This window comes from Ixodes scapularis, unplaced genomic scaffold, assembly GCF_016920785.2.
Source record: "Ixodes scapularis isolate PalLabHiFi unplaced genomic scaffold, ASM1692078v2 PGA_scaffold3__209_contigs__length_174095766, whole genome shotgun sequence".
Classification (NCBI taxonomy): Eukaryota; Metazoa; Arthropoda; class Arachnida; order Ixodida; family Ixodidae; genus Ixodes; species Ixodes scapularis.
The window spans coordinates 53,441,733-53,463,987 of NW_024609868.1; the positions used below are offsets into that span (position 1 = coordinate 53,441,733).

General features: G+C 44.2%; 1 protein-coding gene across 2 annotated transcripts in view; it reads right to left on the minus strand.

Moving 5' to 3' along the window:
- Positions 1 to 21,769, minus strand: part of LOC8025178 (microsomal triglyceride transfer protein large subunit) — a 47,759-nt gene extending 25,990 nt beyond the window's left edge. The window contains exons 1-2 of one of the 2 annotated variants that reach the window (XM_029994198.3): positions 20,849 to 21,549; positions 1,011 to 1,037 (exon numbers count right to left, since the gene is read on the minus strand). In XM_029994198.3, coding sequence (XP_029850058.2) covers positions 1,011 to 1,037; positions 20,849 to 20,897 — 76 coding nt within the window. In that variant the 5' untranslated portion in view covers positions 20,898 to 21,549. Of the gene's footprint in view, positions 1 to 1,010; positions 1,038 to 20,848 lie in introns of both variants that reach the window. The other variant, XM_040218364.2, reaches the window with a different exon arrangement.
- Between the last annotated feature and the right edge of the window lie 486 nt (positions 21,770 to 22,255).

A 22,255-nucleotide genomic window follows, 5' to 3' on the forward strand; every position in this document is an offset into this window, starting at 1 on the left:
TGATAACCTAGTTACGTGTGATTCGACCGTCGTTATTTGCTTTCGTTCTTTATGTTAAATTTAATTTCTTTTTTTCAGCGTGTACTTTAGTTAATTCTTCAGCTCCGTAGTCGACGGGTCAAAAACGCCATGATTTTAGAAAGTGAACAGCGCTCGCGATGTCTTTCTTTTATTGTCGCGTCAATTTCTTTTTTTTTTTCGTATTTGAGTTATTTGGAAGTTGGAACAAGTAAAGTGAAGAACTGAGCAGTCAGTAGGCAAATACCATGGTAGTCCGAGCTCAAGTACTATCAGTGCGCGCATTGTGGCGAGCACGGTGGTCAGAATGTGACCACATCGTGCGGTTTCTCCCGTAGATATGAAGCCAAAGTCATACAAACAGTGAGTTTGCGCGCTGCGTCCGCATATCTTTCTTTGTGGAGTGGTCTTGAACAACGCTCTGGTTTTAAAGAATGTTTTCATCGCACCGTAGTGGTCTTGAAGTAGACGCGGTACACTGCGGTCAACAATGTGTTCGATTTAATGGAAATGGCGCAGGGGATACGCGCGCTTAAACAACCCAAAAACAAGAGGATTTTTTTTGTATTTTTTTAAATGATAGTGCGAGCGCGTTTTGTATAGTTCAATCCTGCTTTCAGTTCCAAATGATTTTTAACAAAAGGCGTGAGAAAAAGAAGGTGAAGGATCCGTGGAAACGAGGCATTCTCATTCACGACAGCCAAATGTGTAGTACGAGTTCAGAAAACGGGTAAGTCCAGAAAACGTCACAAAGGAATGACGTCACACAGTAAAACAGTGATCGTGCAAGAGTGACTCGGACACAACCGACGAGGGAGAAAAACGGGTAGAGTAGTAAAGTTGGAAGTGAAACAAAAAAAAAAGGACGACAGAGTTCCCAGCACCAGATACATACCATGCAAAAAGCGGAATGGTCCATCGCATCAACCCTTCATTCGTTAGTCAGAGGGGGTTTGCGATCGAGGGCAGGCCACCGTAGCAATGATACGTACCTGGGGCTGGGGGCGAGCTTACTGAACCTGAAACGTCCAGAAAAGATTGTAATTCCGAGCCTCCGCAACGGGCGTGCAGACAACTCCGTTTCACATTCGAGTCTCCGACCACATATGCCAATCTGCGATCCCACGGAACCAATCGAGCAGACGCGGCTAAACCGATCAGCTAGAATAAATGCGGCGCGATCCCCCGCTGCCCTTTTACGCGCGATTGGTTTAGCCGGTAAACGCACAAAGACGACGAGCGCCATGACGATGCACTTTTTGCCCTGCTTGATTGCTTCCATCGACTCGTAGCGTCGGGCCGTGGTCGGACTTGAGGTGAAACGGAGTATGCGGAGCGCAAGTTCGTCTGCTTCGTTTGCAGGGGTTGTGGTGACGTCAGAATGCCAAGCTCCGATTGGCTCTGATTGAAAGATAGTGGGTAGACATCAAAGCTAGCTGCCTCTAGGCCTACCAACTATCTTTCAATCAGAGCCAATCAGGGCTCGTCGTTTGGACGTCACCACAATCTTTGCAAAAAGAAGCAGACGTAGTTGCGTTCCGCATAGGGCAAAGCGAGGGCGCTCAAGGTACGACACACACGGTCGGATGCCTGTGGGCGCTGTAGCCTATACCCTCCGCTGAGGGAAGGCAACCGCGCTGTAAAGTGAACCAGTCGTGTTATTTTTTGTTTTGTTTTGTTTTATTACTCGAAGTAATCCTTCGAATTCAACACCGAGCGGATGCTGGCAGCGACAGATCCCACAAGCATGGCAGACCAACCCCGTTGGCACAATCTCCCCCCTGAGAACGTCCTCCTCGCCAGACGGTTCTACAGACGTTCATTGTAGTTGGATACACACGTAAACGAAGCGAATACACACATATTTGAAGAAAAAAACATTGTCAAAGGGAACTTTTTTTGTGTGTGTTTTTACCAAAACGAATGATGTGTTATTTAAAAGTAAGTATTTTTCGTGCGGATTTTTCTTCGGTGGGAAATTAGCCTGTCACCCATGGTGCGTCCGATGTGTCTCTACAGTGCAGTACGATGTCTAATCTGAGGTATTCAACGTGCATCCTGAATGAGCGTATTTGTACAACCAATTTACTATAATGTTTCATTCTCCGTTCACATAGCCTGACCTGCAGGGCCGATTGTTTTATAATTAATTTGTTGAAGACCGATAATGGGTACTCAAATATAATGTAATACGGGGGGTTTCCACGTCGCATCGTGATAGTGCTGGTCATTCATTCACTCATTCATTTATTGGTACTGTCAGCCCATTGGGCTATTACAGGAGTGGGTATACAAAAATAAAAAGATACAAGTAGTCACTACACAAAGAGTAATTAACATAGACAGTGGATTTCTCACGACCGCTTCCTACACTTAGAAGCGAACAAGAAAAATTACAAAACTGAAAGCAGCACAAGTATCAACATTTCCGAAGAAAACAGAAACTTAGTCTGTATTTCTACAATTACGGCTTTTCACGACTGTCACATTCAACAATATTATCTATACTTTCTAAAAAAACATTAAGTGATGCTGACGAAACAGCGGAGTCGGGCAGCATATTCCACTTTTTGATGGTTCTGGAAAAAAAACTGAATTTAAAACAATCATTTTGTACGGATGGATAACGAATGAACATGCCAGGGATGGGCAAAATACATGCAAATATGTATCGAAATACAAATACAAAATACTTCGTCAAAAATGTATTTAATTACACTTCCAAAAAAACATTTAAGTACTAGATACAAATACAACCAAATGTATTTGGTCTCCTCCAAATAGGTTTCCAAATACATTCCTCAAAATTTGCGTCACCGACTTCAGTGCACCTGCAACGGGCTTCTGGGTATCTCATTTTAATTTTGCATCGCACACTCGGGACTTAGTGTGCGAGGCTCTCGTAATGTAATAGAAATATAATCACAAAAAATGTTATCAGCTTGGACGTAATAGGTGAAGAAAGTACAGAGCTTCAAGCAGCTTTTTTTGTCAATTACATTTTGGTATAGACCAACAAAGAACCGAGACGACCAAGACGCGCAGCACTAGCTAGAGAATTTTTTTATTGTTGCAACTCGCACCAGTTACGAAAATCTGGACGACCCGCGCATTCAGAATGTTCCAGGCAATAAAATGGATAGAAATCAGGCTGGAAAGAGTTGTCACAGGCACTTGTTTAGCCAGTCTGCCTGTGAACGTCGATTTCGTCACTATTCTTGCCCTGGACTAGCACCGTAATCACAAAGTCACTAAAGGCTTGATTGAGAGACACTGCATTCGGTGCAGAACGTAGTTTGCTTCCTGCTCTGGACAGTGACAATAAATTTGAGGGATGTATTTCGACCACAAAATTGTATTTAATTACAATTGTATTTGAAATACCCACGTTTTAGTATTTAAATACACACGTCAAATACATTACCCAATTTGTAATAAATACAAATGCAAAATACACAAAGCATTTGAAATACGTATTTCAAATACTTGTATTTGAAATACTGCCCATCCCTGGAACATGCTATGGCGATGCCTTGAGGATTCGTTAATGCTGATTTTGAAGCAATCGGAGTATTTGATCTTTATACAGTTGTGTATAATTTGGAAAGGGAATTTCAACCTTTCGTACTTGGTCCTCGATTCCAAAGTGGGGAGATTTGCGAGTTCACAAAGTTTTGTAGAAGAAAAAGCGTGGCCGAATTTGTTCAAGATGAACCTGGAGAGCAAGTCGCTGAATGTTTTCGAGTTTAAGGCAATTGGTCAGAGTAGGTGGATTCATACTATTTTCGCATACTCAATAATCGGTCTTACTAGGGCCGTATAAGTCAGGCTTCTTACATAGATTAATATTTAAAAAAAATATGTGAAAGCGATGTTCTTAGGAATATTCAGCTATATATGTGAACGTTGTAGCTAATTTTAGTTTTGAGATACGAAATGTCGAAGCTCAAGGAGAGGAGATTGGCAAGGTTGCATCATAGTACTTTGCACAACCGTCAATTTCACACCGTAGCATGTACGTCGTATTTACTTTTCATTGCTCATTTTATGAAAGGTTTAAAACATGTCACCAAATATCAAACATTGTAATAAAGAATTTTATGTGAGAAAATCTGCAAAAACACGTTAAGTAAACATGTTTTAGAGACCACATTCACAAATTATTTATAAACTACTTTACTAAAATACAAGATGGGTCTTCCTGATTGTAAGACTACTACTTTTTACAATTCTTTTATTCCCAAAACGATGGCTTCATGGAATTATCTTCCATCGTCCTTGGCATGTATAACTGCACATCAACTTTAAGCGTTGCCTACATAATCACATGCCTGCATCTCATTGAAATGTTGTGTTTTTGCCCTTAGGTTTTGTTTCTATTCTTTTTATTTTATTTTACCTGTTGACCCACTACCCTCTGTAATGCCTTCGGGCCCTGAGGGAGCATCAAATCAATCAATAAATAAATAAATAAAATGGCGAAAAATGTATCAAAATGGCCATCTTCAAATGCATTTTACGAATATATAAAAATTTATGATTAACCATTATTGTAGGTGTGCCATTAATGTAGAAACGCAGCTGATTTATCTAGATGTGGCAAAATTCCGCGACAATATAAATTTTCTTTTTTTGATTTTCCTAATTGTTTGCAGTGTCTTGAACTAACTTGCGATGGCAAAACATTGAACAACATATGACAAACAAAAAAAGAAACTACGACGAACTTTTACTCAAATTGAACTAGCTTGTCTTCGTTATAGGGATTTTGCTGCACGACGTTTACTCTAAACAAAACAAAGCAAACATTTTTACAGAAATATTTGTACAATGGTGCTGTTTTGTCGAAGGGCGCATAAATCGTGCTGTCCCTAGCTTAGCTTTATATTTGTATCTCAGCGTTGCCACCTGAAACCTTCACGCATCGAGCTTCGAAATTTTATATATCCGGAAGAAAATTGGCTCCTTTTCTGTGTACCCTCGTCCGCAGCCACCTAGTAGGCGTATCCAGTATGGAAGACGAAAAAATACTAAAACGTTTCAACTTGCAACTAGTAAAAAAATAAGTGGGAGGCAAAACAATAATGTGTGACGGTCACGCTTATATCCTAAGTGTCTTCTACTGGCGTGGCGACGGCAAAACAATGTCTTCGCCCATACTGGAAGTGACGACAATTCAAGATGGCGGCGCCCTTGAAGAAAGGGTCTATTGGGCAGGAGATCGAACTATAGGGGGCGCTCTGACCCGTTTGTTTTCCCCACGCTTGGTGTTTACTCAACACAAGGCCTGTGCACATGCCGACAGGCCTTATGGGCATGGCCATGTCATCTTCTACATTAGAGCGCGGGGCGCAGTTTAATGTAAAAAATACTAAAAATCGACGAAGCGACGTTAAGTGCCGGATCTATCCTCAGAGAACGCGAGCTTGACCCACTTCGGCTTTTGTGCTGAGCTGGAATCGTGCATGCTGCATTGTTCATGCAGGCCGTAGTGGAAACAGAAGAACCCCTTTTCCCCCTCACCGGAGAACACGAACTCCAGCCGAACGCTGACGCCGCGTTCGGTTATGTCGGCCGAGCGCTGAGTCATTGTATTTGTTGTCCCCATCCGTGTAGTTGTTAGGTTAACCGCTTGGGGCGTCACGGTCTGTCCTCCTCCCCAATAGCTGAGTGATGAATCCCAGGAACATAGATTTCACATAGTTGTGTTCACATAAATATATATCAAAGAAATATGACCCGGACCATCACTGCACGATCTGACGTGGAAACACCTTAAGGTTTTTCACATCTCTATAACATATAAGGGCCGCACTTATGTTTTGATGTAGACACACTTTCAGGAAATATGTTTTTTGGGGGGACGGACTTTGGATTCTGGTTATCTGCGAGATGGAGACTGATTTCTCTAGCATCGATTTGTCTGCAGGATAACCTGCAGTGGTCAGACCTCAAAATTACTATTTAAATGTAGTTTTAAACTCAAAGGGAAGTTGAGCTGAGTTATAAATGTTTGTGAATGTAGCGAGATACCATTACAGTTCCTCAGAAATGCAATTACAGTCATTTAACTTCGAATATATTTTATATCGCCGAAATGGGTAACGATAGCGAGTTTTTTTTCAGTCCTCTACTTACGGCAGCGTTTGAATAAACAATCGATAACACGAAGCGCTGACGTGCAATTGTGAACATATTGAAAAGTAACTGAAATGAACTAAGTGACCAGTACTTTGAAAATGTGGATAAACTACAGACCCAGTTTCAGATATTTTATTGTAACTTGGCAAACATATAGTGACTGGAATTAACTAGTTTACTAAATTACTGAACGATTTTAGTTCCTTAACAGCTCTGGTTGCAAACTCGTCGAAAAAAGATGACGGGAACGCATTTAATTTGACAGCGTTGCAAAACCCCAAAGCCCAATGGGAGAGGAATAAAACAATGGGCGCCTTATTGACTAAAACAAAATGCCCCAATAGTTGAGTTTTTGTGAATGATGTTCAAGTGCAGTGCAAGTTCAGGAAGTGCGTCAGTTTAGTGCCATAGCTTGAGAGCCATCGCAGTGTGCATGTATGATTGACCGAACCCAATGCCCCAGTGGCAATGCTATAATGCAAATGTAAAAAAAAAAAAAAAAAGAACCGAACCAATTGAAAGAAGAATAACGCCTTAGTGGAATAGCAGAGATGGGAGTTACTTAAATAGCAACAATTCAAGCGCAAAAATTACTTCTATTCAAAACAAAACTTTCAAAATGGATACTCCCTCGGAGCGAATGGGCTGTGTCCGGGAAACATTCACGAATAAAACCATATTAGGAAGAACGGTGTAGCTCAGGACATAAATGAACGTAGAATAAAAACCGTAAAAGTTCTGCTGGTACGGGGAAAAGAGAACAAAAGAAAAACGTCAATCAATATCGCTTAAGTTTAGAGCGCCAATAGACAATATACTCCGTTTTACAATACCTTGGCGAACAGTGGAGGCTGCGGCCCCCGCCGCCTAGTAAGACCGTCGGAGCAAGACACGTGAGAACAGTCCATGGTCGAGGCCACGGAGGCCTCGTTACCGCCACAGCAGCAGCGCCGTCCGCGACAAAAAAAAAAAAAAAAAAAAAAAAAAAAAAAGAAGTTCTAGGCTTCTTTTTCTTTTAACGGCAGTAGACCCTTTGCTAAGCGCCCCGGCCCGCACTCAAGGAATCATGGGAACGGTGGTCCTCAGCTCCCTAGTGATCAGCATTTTCGATCAATTCGATAGTTACACGGTTTTGAGTGTAATCCGGAGTCACACTGAACAATCGTCGTGTAGAGTCCAACGACCTGTCATATCACTTTTAAAAATTCCCGTCAATATGAGCATTTTTATATTATGCTATTAAGCATGCGAAAACCGGGCTGAGCTGCAGAAATCGGTAACCGGACAAAAGCTCACCGGACAAAAGCTCACCGGACAGAAGCTCACCGGACAAAAGCTCACCGGACAAAAGCTCACCAGACAAAAGCTCACCAGACAAAAGCTCGCCGGTTTTTTCACAAATCCGGAACAAAGCTCACCTCATTGGTTTTTTTTTTTTTTTTTTGCTACCCGGGCGAAACATTGGCTGGGATAAAGTGCGGACGCGACGGACATTGCACCAGTTTTAGGAGAACTGGTACCCAATCCCATGCAAAAGTGTTGACAGATAAGCCATAACAGGCAGAGAAGAAATGATTTGGGACCAAAATTTAGATCACCGAAACTGAGTGGAGCTGATAAGATCAAGCCTGCTTGACTCTAGGTATGCCGGAGCGCCTTTGTGCAACGCCCAAGAAACTTCATGGACCGAATTTTTTGAACCCAAAGAATGTCCGAAGAAGCGAAGTCACCCTTCGGCGACCTCGCTTTCTCATTGTGCTTATGTCACGCTAAACGCGCACAGAAAAGTTAGTACATAACTAATGCATGGGTTTTTTGGGGGTTCAGGGTAATATCTCAGGTGAATGGCTCGGAAAATTAAATTCTTCCCGTCATTGTGCGTCGTAAATGTATTTGAAATCAAGGATTATCTCAGGGCCATGTAAAAGGGAAAGTGAAGCAAAACTACACTATACAAACCATTGAACTGAGAATTAAATATATATATATATATATTTTTTTTTTCTTGAAGGAACGGGAGTTGAGTTTGGACAAGTACAGGACAGATGACCAATTTAGAAAGGCGTGCGGGCTTTTGGATAGGCTGGCGTTCCTTCCACCACAGCTTGTGCCCGAAGGAATAACCTACATCAGGGAAAAGTCTACCGGTGACATCGGCTACCTGCTGGACTAGCTTGATTGCACGCATCTCAACGGTCCCTTCTTCTGCTCCTTCAGCGGCGGCACCAAGAGCGAATCCTTCCTTTTGCCTGACTGTGCGCCGACAACGACCGGAGTTTTTCCCGGAACGGTGGAATATGTACGACGCCACTCTTCGAGATAAAGACCGGACGAACAACACCTGCAAAGGATGGGATGCCGGGTTCCAGAAGCTTGTCGGCCACGCCCATCCAAGCGTCTGGAGGCTGATTGAATGGCGTTCGTTGCCACGGCATTTACACAAGCCCGAAGAGCTGAACTCCCAAAGAAGTGAGTGCAAAAAACCATTTTGCGCCTGCAGAATCGTCTGAAAAGTGTTTTCGAGGGGTTGCAGGTACACCGAGAACTACCACGACTGCTAAAGCTAGTAAGGGTCTGCATTCGCTTCTAACCAATCGATAAATAAACTTGTTTCTACTCTAATCAACGAAGGGGCCTGTCAGATTTAATTTATAGTAGCATTTTAGCGTCGCACGCATGCAGTGCGTCACCTCCTGGTGAGCTTTTGTCCGGGTCTGTGAAAAAATGCGTGAGCCTTTGTCCGATGAGCTTCTGTCCGGTGAGCTCTTGTCCGCTGAGTTTTTGTTCGGGGATTCGTAGAAATCTCTTACAATATTATCATTCTCGTACAGATTCAAAGGCGATTATATCAAATTAGAAAGGCTAAAAATGGTATAAATAGCCCCGCTGACTCCGAGCGAAATCCTGGTTTTGGCTGTTGTGAATTCTAGGCTTTTTAAGCGACTCCTGCTAAAACAACAATCAGGAGTATGATAATAATGTACGAGCTTTCTGCAGCTCAGAAGTTTGAAAGGTGGATCGCATGCACAGTATAAAGAACGCTGACATCGACGAGAAGTTTTAAAAGTGATATGACAGGTCCTTGGACCCTACAGGGCGCTCGTTCAGGGGTAATCCTCCGGATCACACTCACAACTGTGTAACCATCCAATTGGTTGAGATCACCGATCACTTGGGAGCCGAGCACCACCGAGCTCCCATGGCCTGGGGAATTTAGCAAAAGCTCTATTGCACTCGCGCAGTTACATCTCTATCGACACTACGGTATACGACACGAAAAGAAAACAAAGACATATTACTTTTCGACCATACTTAATTCGAATCAACCCTGTACTGAGAACAACGCGGCTTTTGAACGATGTTTAAACGATGGCAGCCATGTAATATGGCTTTCTCATGAACTGTTCCCGAAGAGCTCGCTGCTTCAGCGGACGGCAGTGTGGCGGCGGTGGACGTTTATCCGAAGTTGGTCGGTTTCGCAGCAGATATGACTCTTGGCCAGCAGACGACAGCCGGTTCCTCCGGGCCTCCCATTTTGGCGCAGTGACACAAACGCTCCCGCGACCTGTTATCACGTGCCTCGATCGGACGCTCTTATTGCGTAGCCTCCACAGTTCGCCAAGTTATCGTGAAACGGAGTATATCTTCTCTCCGTCGCAAACCAGACGTCAAAAAAATAGACATTGAAAAAAAAAAAAAAAAAAGCTGTCGAGGGCGGCTAAAAAAAAAAATTCACAACCAACGCTGCGCAGAACTTCGCGCGTCAGCTCAAAGTTCTGATAGTAAAAAAAAAAATGGCGCCGGCAACACCGTAAAAGCGAAAAAAAAAAGATTAAATGCAAAGCCCTTAGCTTTCACATAACGAAGAAGTCTTTAGTGCCTTTGCACCAGACTACGATGTGTTTTAGACTACACTGTGTTCACGAAACAATTGCTAGCTGTTATTCAGTACAGATACCCTTTGCAAGCGTTCGATACTCTTAAAATGAGAAACCTTATCCGACAAGCGTTCAAACAAACCCCGATGATAATTTCTTGATTAAAAAATATATATATATAAAGTAAGTGAATGCAGGCCTGCAATGAGTTCTTTTTTGTGTATTGTTTCAGGCGCAAGAAAGACGTTTGTTGTTGATGGCTGACGCATAAAAAAGAAATCGTAGATCATTTGAAGCAAATCTCAAAACGATGTAAATTCGTGTTCATGAAAAAAGAAAAAAAAAGATTTCGCTTAAGAAAAACAGCGCTCACGGTAGTGTGTAGGTTTAACAATCCAGCCTAATTTTCGATATGCTGTAAAAAAAAAATATATATATATATACGTGGCACATTCTGGCATATTTTTTGTTTGTGTGTTTCTTTGTTTTGATGAGATTCTTGGTCGCAAGTGTGTCATAAATAGCAAACAATAATGGACGGATTAGTTTTTCTTCTTTCAAAAAGCGATTGAATTATACTAATTTCAATTTATCTGAATCGTGAAGGTGCAATGCGACCTACTTTTAGACTTTGATCTTTTCGCTGCAAGAGATTTGCCTACGAGATCCATAAATTAGATGTTCGCGCCTGCAAAACTATAGGACTACAATAGACTGTAACAGCATTGCGTTCACAAAACGGTGAGGCACATACCCACAGAGCACGCGTTTACGCATAGACACGTTTTTACGTGGTCGGATATGATTGTTTTTTTCCACCGCTTCAGGCAAATTTAAAACGCCATTTAACGTTAAAACCTTCAGCAAAATGTGGCGTTCATTTTCCTGAGAAAATGCATATAACGAAAGCCATCAGACTTTAGCCGCAAGACGGGCAGCTCATAATTGTGTCAAAATGGCTGAAAGCAGGTGAAAGCCATTCTACTCGTTTCTGTAAAAAAAAAAAAAAAAAAAAAAGCGTACACGCGCAACGTGATTTTTGTATTCACAGGCCTTTGCATGTCCAATTACACCAGCCTCCCCCCCCCCTAAAAAAAGTGAAAAAGAAGGCACGCAATCTGCTTTCGTTCCAGTTTCTGAGGGCAACACTGCTTCGGCGAAAAGGGGGGCATACGTCTAAATTCAGTTTGTACAAAGTCAAAAGCGTGCTTATCGCGCCTTTCAACAAAACCTGCAGTGTTCTTCTGCTGGAGGAAGCGGCGTAACTGTCGACTACAAGGCGAACAGCTTGTTGCGCGAAACGTTTGAGGAAACATAAGTGGTTTGGGTCGTGCCCATCTCCTGACCTGGTTAAGGAGCAAAGCGGTGCCCTTTACTTCGATATTTTACTCATCTGGCTCGCGAGGGCGAGGGGGGGGGGGGGGGGGGGGGAGGGAAGGGGGTATTGGTACAGAAATGACAAAATGACCAACTGGAAAAGCAAAATAAATTCAATGAATAACGAATGAGGTCAATACAGCGAACCACTATTGTTCGAGCCTGGTAGACAACAACAAAAAAAAAAGAACGTTAGATATTGTTAATACCCCGCACATCCTTCGTTTGGTTACGAATACTTTTCAAAAACCATTGGTAAAATTGCACTACGCAAATAGAGTGTTATTTGCTTCTTGTGAGTGCTTAGAGTCGGTTACCGGACATAAGCTCAAAGTGCATATTCTCACAAGACACAAGCTCACAGAGCATATGCTTGCAGGATACGGTCGCAAGACACCAGCTCACAAGACATGGGCCCACAGGACAAGCTCACTCGCCAATTTCACACACAGTTTGTTATTGACTCGACGTAAGCTAACTCCCCCTGTTGGCGACAAACCCGGACAGAGCTATTTAAGCCAGAGACTGGCAGGTTTATGATACCTGCAGGAAATATACTGGTAGTTCAACCGGCCGTTTATTAACAAATTTCTCGAGTAATATTTATGCATGTGCCGTGTGCGAGCGGCGACAAACAAATAATACTAAAGACCGATTTTGACAGTCTTGCTGGAACTAATCTCCTTAGAACTAGTCGAATTCCAGTAGAACATTCGAGAGAGAGATAGAGAGAGAGAGGGAGAGAGAATAAACGTTTTTATTGAAAAGGTTTTTCTAGTCCGGGCACTCTTATGAGCGGGTACTTATGTCGTCGAAGTGCAATTTCAAAGACAGCTTCAAAACCATAAATCAAGCTGGGTAGTTTACTCGCTTTCAGGTGGAATCACTGCATTTATTTTAAATGTTCCGACAAAGTAGTTTATGACCCTCGCCCTTGCTTGATATCTACAAAGTATATAGCGCACAAATTAATCGCGATAAAATACCCACTCGTTAGTCGTGCGCCAATAGCACGAGAGAAATTGTAGAGAGGCACCCAAAACCTCACCTATAAAGTATAATTGTTATTGTTAGTGCGGTATTCAGCGGCCGGTGTAAAGTTATTGTCCCTTTACGGTGTAAGATAATTGTCCCTGCTTCAGTTCTTGACTCACTGAACTCGTTTACTTGGAATACTATTAAACAAGGCTCTAGTGGTAACGAGCAGAACATTTAGCCTGTAAGACATGCTTACTGACACGGACTGCCAAGAGTTAGGTTCTGATAATGACTCGTTGCCTCGTACCTCGTGAAAAACGCCCATTTTCCTGATGGCACGAATAAGCGAGTCAAATTAAGCTTGATCTTACAGGGACACTGGCAGGGTACTTATGCCCGCCGACGTTTTTAGTTGTACATGACATATGAAAGCCTCACTACCCAGAACAAAATTTGCGACTCGAAGTTCGGTCTCTTTTCTCCCGAAAACCGCCAATGGAGAACTGGCCGGTTTCAGACGAGCTTACTCTCTTCTCCATGGTCACGGGCCGTTTTCTGGGGTTTAGGCACGACCATCAAATTTAATCAAAGTCGTGGGTCATCGAAGGCACACACACTATATTAAAAATAGAAAAGAAATACGATACCAATTTTTTTGTGGCTTCTAAAAAGCTGCGAATGCGTTGTTTGGGAAGAAAAAAAGTATCACAGTCACGTGACTACCACCATCTCTCTTCTCCTCTATATATTTCTTCCTCACCAGTCCAATTTCGGTTTTGGTTTCGAGCTGTTGCGTTTTCTAACTTTGTTAAAAATATACTTGAAGCGTAGCAAAATATTGATTGGGTAGTCTTCTGACACCATAATAAATCGCCTGGCACAAAAAAAAAAGAAGGGGGGGGGGAGGTGTCAGTGTCTTTTTAATCACCAAATGCCAGCGGACATTTGCGATATCATCTGTGTCACTATGCAGCGGACTTGTGCAAAGCGCATTAATTGCATTTCGTTACTTGGTCGGTAACAAAGTAAAGTTACTTCCCAAGAGCAAAAATACAAGTATTGTTAATTGTAAAGTGAAAACAAGTATAGTTTAAGGGTTTATAATATGATGATTTTGAACCAACACGGTCCCTAGACTTTCTCCTGCAGCTTTTAATGTTGTGTTCCTCATCAAGAAAAAAGAAAAAGTAACACGATGCCTTATGCAGGTTGCTACTGGAGAGAACCGACGAGAATGCACAGATTAGAGACACTCTTCGCCAGCAAGAAGTGCCAGATAACGTACGAATCTGTGTGTTGGAGTACACCGAAGAGAGTCTTTCCGTTATCTCGAAGCCGTTATCTGAGCCGGGCAAACCTCACACTAATCTCGACGCCGATCGTACGTATTGGAAAAAAGCTCGAGCTAGTAGCGCGCCTCTCGCGAAAAAAAGAAAGAAAAAAGCGAGTGAACGTGATTCGTAGCGTTAGCGAATATATCGAAGGAGATCGATGTATCAAATTGATAAGGCGACGTCACTCGATAAGAATGTGAAACTATCAACGGCGGATGTCGCTGTAGCACGCGGAGGAAAAACGCTGACCGATTATCGTTCCTAATGAAGCTGGAATTTATCTAAACTTCCTAGTCTATACGCTTTTTGGGCGCGCAGAGGCTCTAAAAAGAAAAAGAAAAAAGTGAAGGGGCCGTATCATATATTGATTCACTCAATCATTCTGCGGCAGCTATACCGGCCACTCAGAGGTCAGTAGACGTTCCCAACCTTCTCGACATATATGGCCCCTCGAGTCGAATGCGCTCGCGCCATTGGCTTGGCGGCCTTTCCACGTCAAGTCCGACCTCAGCAAACGCCCAGATGGGAGAATCAAGCAGTGCCAAACGTGTGTCGACATAACGATCGTCGTCTTTGTGCGCTTTCTATCCCCGGCTAAGCTAATTAGAAACATTGAATGCGGCGTTTTGCTGCTTGTGTGTGCGTGTGTGTGTGATTAGTTTAGCCTGCAAGAGAAAACCTACAAAAAAGACGAGCGCCGTGACGAGGCACTTTTGGCACCTCCTGATTTGCTCTAAAAAAACAACGCTTTCGCCGTTTTTTTTTTTTTTTTTTTTTTTTTTTTTTGCTGAGCAGGTGGCATTTATTGGGGCCAGGTCGGGCCGTAAGCAATGCAAGACCAAACATCCGACGGCTCGTACATACGACCTTTCGGAAAGACGGGGGAACCTAGCGCACATGAAGGCACTCTAGGGGAACCTAACCAGGCGTCAGCCAGTCACGGCTTTACGTGAAGGCACGCCGTGATTGGTTCACCTGGGTAGATTCGGCCGTCGGATGTACAGCTGGCCCGACCTGGTTCCCAGTGATTATCACCTGTTCGGGGCCACGAAAAAAAGAAAAACGATTAACCCGCGATGACGTAATTTCGAGGTCATTGATAAGCTCACGGTCACGTAAGGTCACGTGACGTCAATTTTCCCGCTAAATTTAGCGCAGTTACGCCGACGCCGCGAAACCTGGAAGCGGGCGCCTAAGAGCTGCGCTCCAAGATAACTTGAAGTTGTGCTTGTAAAAAAATGTTATGCTAGGCAAAACATTCAGAGACCACTAGCTAAGCTACTCATATTCCCCATATTTTTATACTAGAACCATTTTGTTTCATTGCTTTTTTGCTACCCTTTCTCACTGAAAATTTCAACTCTCGTGCCATAGTAAAACACCTTTGTTTATGGGTACCACAATAGCTGACGACGGGCGGTGATAATTATGGGATGGCAGAGGAACATTGACGTCAAGCTTTTCAGCAAGCGGCGCTCTCCAAAACAAACAAACAAATAATAATAATAATAATCATTATTACCATTATTATTTATTTATTTCCCAAGAAAATCAGCGTTGGAGGAGAAAAAAATAAAAAAAAATGTCAGATACAGCGTGAACCGCTTTTCAAACTACTTCAACGATCAAAAATAACTCGGACATACCTATCTCCAACAACACCATGACGCATATAAAAGGAAAAATCGGGAATCACTTACATGAAAGAATCACTGGAGCAAAAAGAAAAAATAAGATTCGAACTAGAGACATTGATAGTAAAGACGATTCGGTATCGCTTCTGTTCGAACTCGACCTGCGTCAAAAAGGCAGGAGACCTATGGTACGTCAGGAATCTGACATAAGCGAAAGCAGAATTCACATACGTTTACCACAAAACCAACAGTTGTTTCGTCAGGGAACAGCTGTTGAAGCCAGGTTCGCGAAATGACCCCGCCAAAAAATGTGCGTAAGATTTCACCCAAGAACACTTATCCATACTCCGGAGCGAAAGGATCGTAAGTTTCGCGTAAGTTACGATGAAATCCTACGACAGCTTCGCACGTTCCTTAGGCACTGTTTACGATCAAGTTTCAACACGGCCGAAAACGTCGTTCGGTTACTTCGCTGCGACGAGTGAGCATTTTTTCTAGCAGCAAGAAAAAAGCAGAAAGAGGAGAAGACGAGGCTCTTTCTGTTTTTTTATTTCTACTAGAAGTATACTTATGCAGAGGCGTTCGTTACCACGGTGTTCGTTACAAATATGGACATTTTTTTACATGACCTACGCGCGAACCGACTTCAAGCAGCAAGACAAGTATCGCGTTTTCCGTACTTTCATTCGCAATAACAAATTTCGGCTGAAAAACAACAAAAAATGAAAGACGTTTACAGCACTCTGTAACGCCGAATTAGAGCGCAGCTGTTGAGGAGGAGGAGGGAAGGCTATACCCCTCCCCTCCTCTTCCTCCAAGCGCGTTGCATCATGGGAAATGTCCCATAATGCACCGCGCGGGACCCTCGTGACGTCACACGAAACATCACGAGGGTCCCGTGCTGTGCATTATGGGACATTTCCCATAATGCACCGCGAGGTTACGCCGACGGCGACGCCGCTCAAGCCGGAAACGGGCGCCTAAGAGCTGCGCTCTAAAAGGTTTGTTTATTTAGATATTTCGCACTCGGTGCGTTGTGGCCAAAACCCACGCGTTCTGAAGCGTGTCGAGATCTCTTACGTTGCTGTTGCCGAAGAAGTTGTCACTCTTTAAGCTGAGACTGAGAGTAGAAGCTCCGCCTTCAGCACGAGCTCGCTGGCTTCCGCGGTGCTTTGGTTGCGCGTGCCTGCGCGTGCACGCTTATGTTATGAAGGGCAGAAAGCTCGCGCTGAATGTACTTTGCGCAAAGACCGCTTAGAACGGATCCCTGACGTTAATGATCTGCGAAACACCCGTTCGTCTTTCACCACACGCAATCGAAGTCACAGAAAAAAAAGAAAAACGAGCAGGCTTTTTTTCTCAACTCGCAGTCAGAACAAGAGGCCACTTGATCCGGAGCCAATTATATGCCGCCAATGTTGATCATAGCCACGCGCTGGGGTGGGCAAGGCACAGGACACGCGCTGATTTCCAGACGTTGTTTTGGTTCGGCTATTTTCGTCATTGCAGACACGGGCCATTATCCGATAACTTTCTCGAGCTATCGATTATCACGAGCGCAAATCGAGTGCCCACGCAATGTTTGGGTTCAACCTATGAGCCGCATTCAAATCTCATCACTCGAGAATACTGCGATCCCCCAGTTACATCATCAAGTTTCGCGAAGGAGATACTGAATGAAGACGCACGCTTTTGTCCTTGAATTTATACCGCAACAAAGAAGTTCCTTTCCAGTGGCGTTCCGTGCGAGTATCTTTGAGTCCCACTAGTGCCACCAAGCTCGTGTAAAGTGAAAAAAAAATTCCAAATTAATATCGTCGCACCGCACTTTTAAGGGTGAACGGAGTACAGCAACAGCCCGCTCTCGCGGTGATCGGGAGATAGCGAGAAATCGGAACTACTCTTTCTTTTTCCGTTAGAGACGTCGTTTTGCTCCTCTCGCTGAAGAACGCGTTCGTCAATACCGATTTTGACACTTTTTAGGCTGTGCGCGATATCCGAACTTCTTAACTAAGTTGTCGTATTGTCGAAGAAGATTTTCGTGAACGTGTCCTCACTGCGGTCTACAGGTGACTCAGCTGTCGGAAGTCGCTTCAGCAGCAGCAGAAGAAGAAAACAACTGTGCTTCGTAAAAAAATAGAAAATGTCTTGCGCATAGTTAGTACGCTGCGCGAAGAAGTTTTTACAAGATTTGGTTAACGGAGGAACAAGCGATGATTTTTGGCGTTTGAAACGTGTACGTCTTGATAACATATACTTATCTAATATCAAATTCACCTACACATATCTTAATTTTCCACATATAGGCGAAATTCACAATGCTGCGCAAAAAGCCCAACTTTTCTCTTTTTTTTATGATTATTATTACGGTTTTTGAGTTGAAAACGAGTATAGTCATCTGAGACTTCGGAGGTGGATTGTTGCTATACAAAATCATCGCTGTAAACTTCTACAAAAAAAAAAAAAAAAAAAAAAAAAATCTTCGCTACAATTGAGTCTTTGACAGTATATGTGATTATTCCTCTTTTCTCAAACTGTGTTCCTATAGGAACACAGGAGTTACCCTAAGTCACCTCGTGGTTTCCCCGAGCTCACAGATTTTGTCGACCGTCCCCGCCCCTAAGTAAAGTATTTTGTCAGTTTAAGCACAAATTTTAGCAGATCTAAGACAACTATAAATACATAGCTACAAGTCAAACACTTCTAGTATTGTGTGCAAGCTTTGTAAGTTCCCGCAATGGCGTAGCCAGGAGTCATTTTCAGGGTTGGTATTTCCATGACCGGAGAGGGGGGGAGGCTTTGTTCTATTTTTGAGTGTAGTCGATATACTGTACAATACAATTCACAGGTACAGAAACGGCCATTCCCAACCCCCGGCTGCCTGAACAATTCGGAGGTCATTCAATATTTGTCTTCCTCTCCTAAAAAAAAGAAAAAGAATGATTTGGGGGGTCAAGCCCCCCAAATCATCCTTTTTCCCCCTGCCCACGCTACTGGGCTCCTAAACTGCTTGACTTCATTAATGCCGAGGCCGGGACGCATGGAGGTAGGAAGTCTCTGGAGGCGACATGACGTCACCAGAGGCTTCCTACCTACATGCCGGGAGGGGTTCCTCGGCTGTGGATGGATGAATCCTAGCGGCTGTACGCTTTATAACGGGAGGTAGCTCGCGCCACCTAGCCTATAAAAGCTTGAGAACCTCTATACACCAACACGTGGCCCTGACATGACGTCACTGTGGTGGCACTGCTGTCGGCACGGCGCATGCGCAGATGCTTCACTTCGCTCGAATCTGGTTTCTGCGCAAGCGCACTGCCCACACCTGTTGACGGCAAACGCGCCCACTTGTTTGTGAACAGCGATACCAACTGTCCATTGTGATAGGCGTTGTCGCATTTCACGATACTTTCCATGATAGGCACTGTAACTACTGCTAATCTTCGCGAAGATGGATTAACTAAACAGTCAGTAGAGCTACAAGGCGCCCGTGGTGAATCTTTCGCACTAAGGTGTGAACAATATATGTTGCTGTTGTCGACGTACAGAAGAAAAAAAAAACGTCGGGTGAAGCATGTTTTACGCGGTCAAAAATGAGGATGATGATGATACTTCGATGTATAGAGTCTCCAAAAACACGAAAGGACCCATGATCCAACGATGCAGTATCAGGCGGCTATGCGGGATTCGCTTTGACCAGGCCGCTGTGAGACTTGGGGTAAAGAAATAATTGAATGTTTGTTCTACTCTAGCTTTAAATATGAAGTGTCTATAAGGCCAAGGTGTGTTTAGCACCGCAGCATGAGCTTCCTAGGTGAATGGGTCTTTCAAATTGTCATGTACGTGAGTTCCGGTCTGGTGAAGGCGAGCGGGCTGAACATGAATACATAAAATTGAAATAATAAAACACAGAGGACAAGCAAAGTGGTTGTCCTGTGCTTGTCCTCTGTGTTTTATTTTTTTTTTTTCAATTTTATGTGTTCCGGTCTATTTCTCGTTTCTGCCATCACACGTCTGATATTGCGGAAGACGCCTTGCAATGATCGAAAGTTTTCTGCAAGTAACTAGTGAGATAAGTACAAGTTTTCTTTGTGTGTGTGTGCGCGCGTCTACATTTTCACGTTATTCACCCTTTTGTGTGTGTGTGTGTGTGTGTGTCACGGGATTAAAAGATCGTGCCCAGTTGCGTGACTTGTTACATCGCCGTAAACTTTCCCGCCTAAACAATCTTCCAGAAACTCTTATCACCATGAATCGCTCCACGATCACTTCTTTCCAGCACCTCATTATTTTCACACGCCGGGATCACTCAATAAAGTTGAACGCGTCAGATACCACTCATCTTATTATGAAAAATCATTCGTAACGCGAACAGTCATCGAATGGAAAAACCTACTAGCACACACACTGCGACTGAAGATAGTTTACCGTTATTTCATGAATTCGTGTGCAGTAATAATGGCATCCACCTTTTCTCCCGTTGTCTACTTAAATGTATAATAGTATTCTTTATGTTTATCTTATTAATCTAATCACTTCAACTCGTTTTGGTACATTTTGTTTTGATGTCATGCTTAGATTATTTGTTTCATCACTTTTCTGTATTGTTCTATACTTTTGTCCTCCCCTTCCCCTCTATGCTTTTTGGGGTATTCTAAATAAATAAATGAATAATAAATAAAGTTTACAGCGACGTCTAGACAGAATGCATTTTATGCGTCTAAAGCCGGGGTCAAACTGCTCATCCATCATACAAAAGACTGTCTACTAACACGAATCACCGCAATATCCATGGTTCAAATGGCACCGTGCTAGGTTCCCCCTTGAACTCATTGCCATGCGGCATTCGAATCACGGATCTCGCGGTGATTCGCGTTCAAATCTGTATGCAGACTTTTTTTTTTTTTTTTTGTATGATCTCAATTTAATGAGCACGTTCCGATTACTTCGTGTTGCTCACTGATAATAAAAGGCTGCCCTGAAATAATATTAGAAACACGTCAGAATAAGCCTCCAACAATTTGAATAAATTCGTCTTTAACTGGCTTTAGTGTGATGAGCAGAACATATTTTTAACAGGTTAAGGACGTCCACACAACTGCTCCCCGTTACCTAAAAGGAAATCATTAAAGTATCTATAGTTACTGCCTTGATATTATTACGCACTGCTCGCGATGTTCCTTAAAACGAATAGAATTACTAGTTGCTGTTGTTTTTTTGTTTTTTTTTTCTAACCACTAGAACGTCTAAGCTCGTGCAAAACGTGTTGGACAATTAATTTTACAACAGACAAAAAAAACTAGACACTGACTCATCGTGAGCCAAACTTCCAAAAGATAGCGTGGCACACGTTGCGAAGCCTCTCAAGCGAGCAGGGCCAAGAAAGCACCCGCGCAGGGGACCAACTCTGCAAATCCAAACACACACAAACAGAGGCGTGTAATACGCACCCCTGGGGCCACATAATACACACACTCGCAGCCTCACTCACCCGCCAGGCATCCCAAAGCCAAGAGGCACACAATCCAGGCGCAGCCCATTTCCAACGTGTCTGAGAACGAGCGGCGAGCTCCGAGCGTCCAAGTCGCGACGTCTCCCTCTGCAGCACTGGCGGTGGGGGGGACCTCCCGGTTGCTTGACCTTCAGATAAACTTCGTCGGGATCGCGATGATATTTCCCTGACGCTCGATCCCGCCGCTGATAGGCGCCGCTCAAAGTTCGTCGGGCAGATCGTCGTGGCCGCGACCATCGCTACTCAAGAGGCCGCACAGCACCGTCGCGGCGTCCCATGCCTCCTGTCGCGCTGCTTCCACGAAAACGCACTGCGCGCGTCGGGGACCACGCGCCTCTTCTTCGAGTCCAGCGTCTTCTGGAGGCGCCTGGAGACCCGGTAGACGTCTGGCCGTCTAGCGTCCGGAGGAAAGCTGACCTTGACTCTCGCGTTTGGGGAGTGAGGGGGCAGCCAGGGTGGACCGTCCAGGGGGGAACCCAAAAGCTTCGGCAGATGGAAGGGGGAGGGGGGCCACCGTCTTCGAGCGGCGAAAAAAAAAAAGGCCAAAGCGGTCCTGCAAGTTCGGAGGCTGCTGAGTCCTTCCGGGTGAGGAGGCGGGCGCGGACGGGCAAGGAAAAGCAACGGCACTCACGCGGGCAACGCGCTCCGATGCACTTGGCTCTTGCCGAGTTCCTCCCTCCGCCGTGGCTCCTGGTGCGCTAGAAGCACGCGACGAGGGGACCACCGTTGCTTCGCGGCGTCATCATCGGAGCTTTTTTTTTTTTTTTTTCCCGCGTCTGGGTTTGCTCCGGGGCGTGTTGCTCCTCTGAGGCGAGGACGTCGGAATGTCGATGCTAATTCAGTGGTCCGCTCAGCCGAGACCTTTCGGCGGGAGCTTCGACGGGGAAGGCGGCGGCAAGCGGACGTGAGCGAGAGGGGGAGCGGAAGTTTCGGGACCATGAGCGCGCGTGCCGCGAGAAATGACTCTGCACGAGTGGGATCAATGGGGCGGAGAGAGAGCAGCTCCGTGCCCCCCTTCTTGCGGCCGCTCTGGCGTGCAGCATCATCGAGCGCCAAGGTCATCTCAATCGGCCCGCCTCGGCTGGCCGGATAGCGGTCGGCTGCGGGGCGGATGGATGACAGTTGTATTTTGACGGAGATCAATACGAGCGCAAAGATGTTCTACACATTGTTTGGTTTGGTGATTGCGGGGGACCATGAAACGACGAAGACGAATTCGGATAAAATGGGATAAGGAAAAGGAAAACACCAATTGGGCTTTTTTTGTTTTCTGGTTGTGAGCTATGCAAGGCTTCCAGTTTTCTGGTTAACAAAACAGGATTGCATTTGAAGTACTAAGTAGGTTTAGCGAACTTGTACTTTCCTTGAAGTACTGTCTTTAGGTGT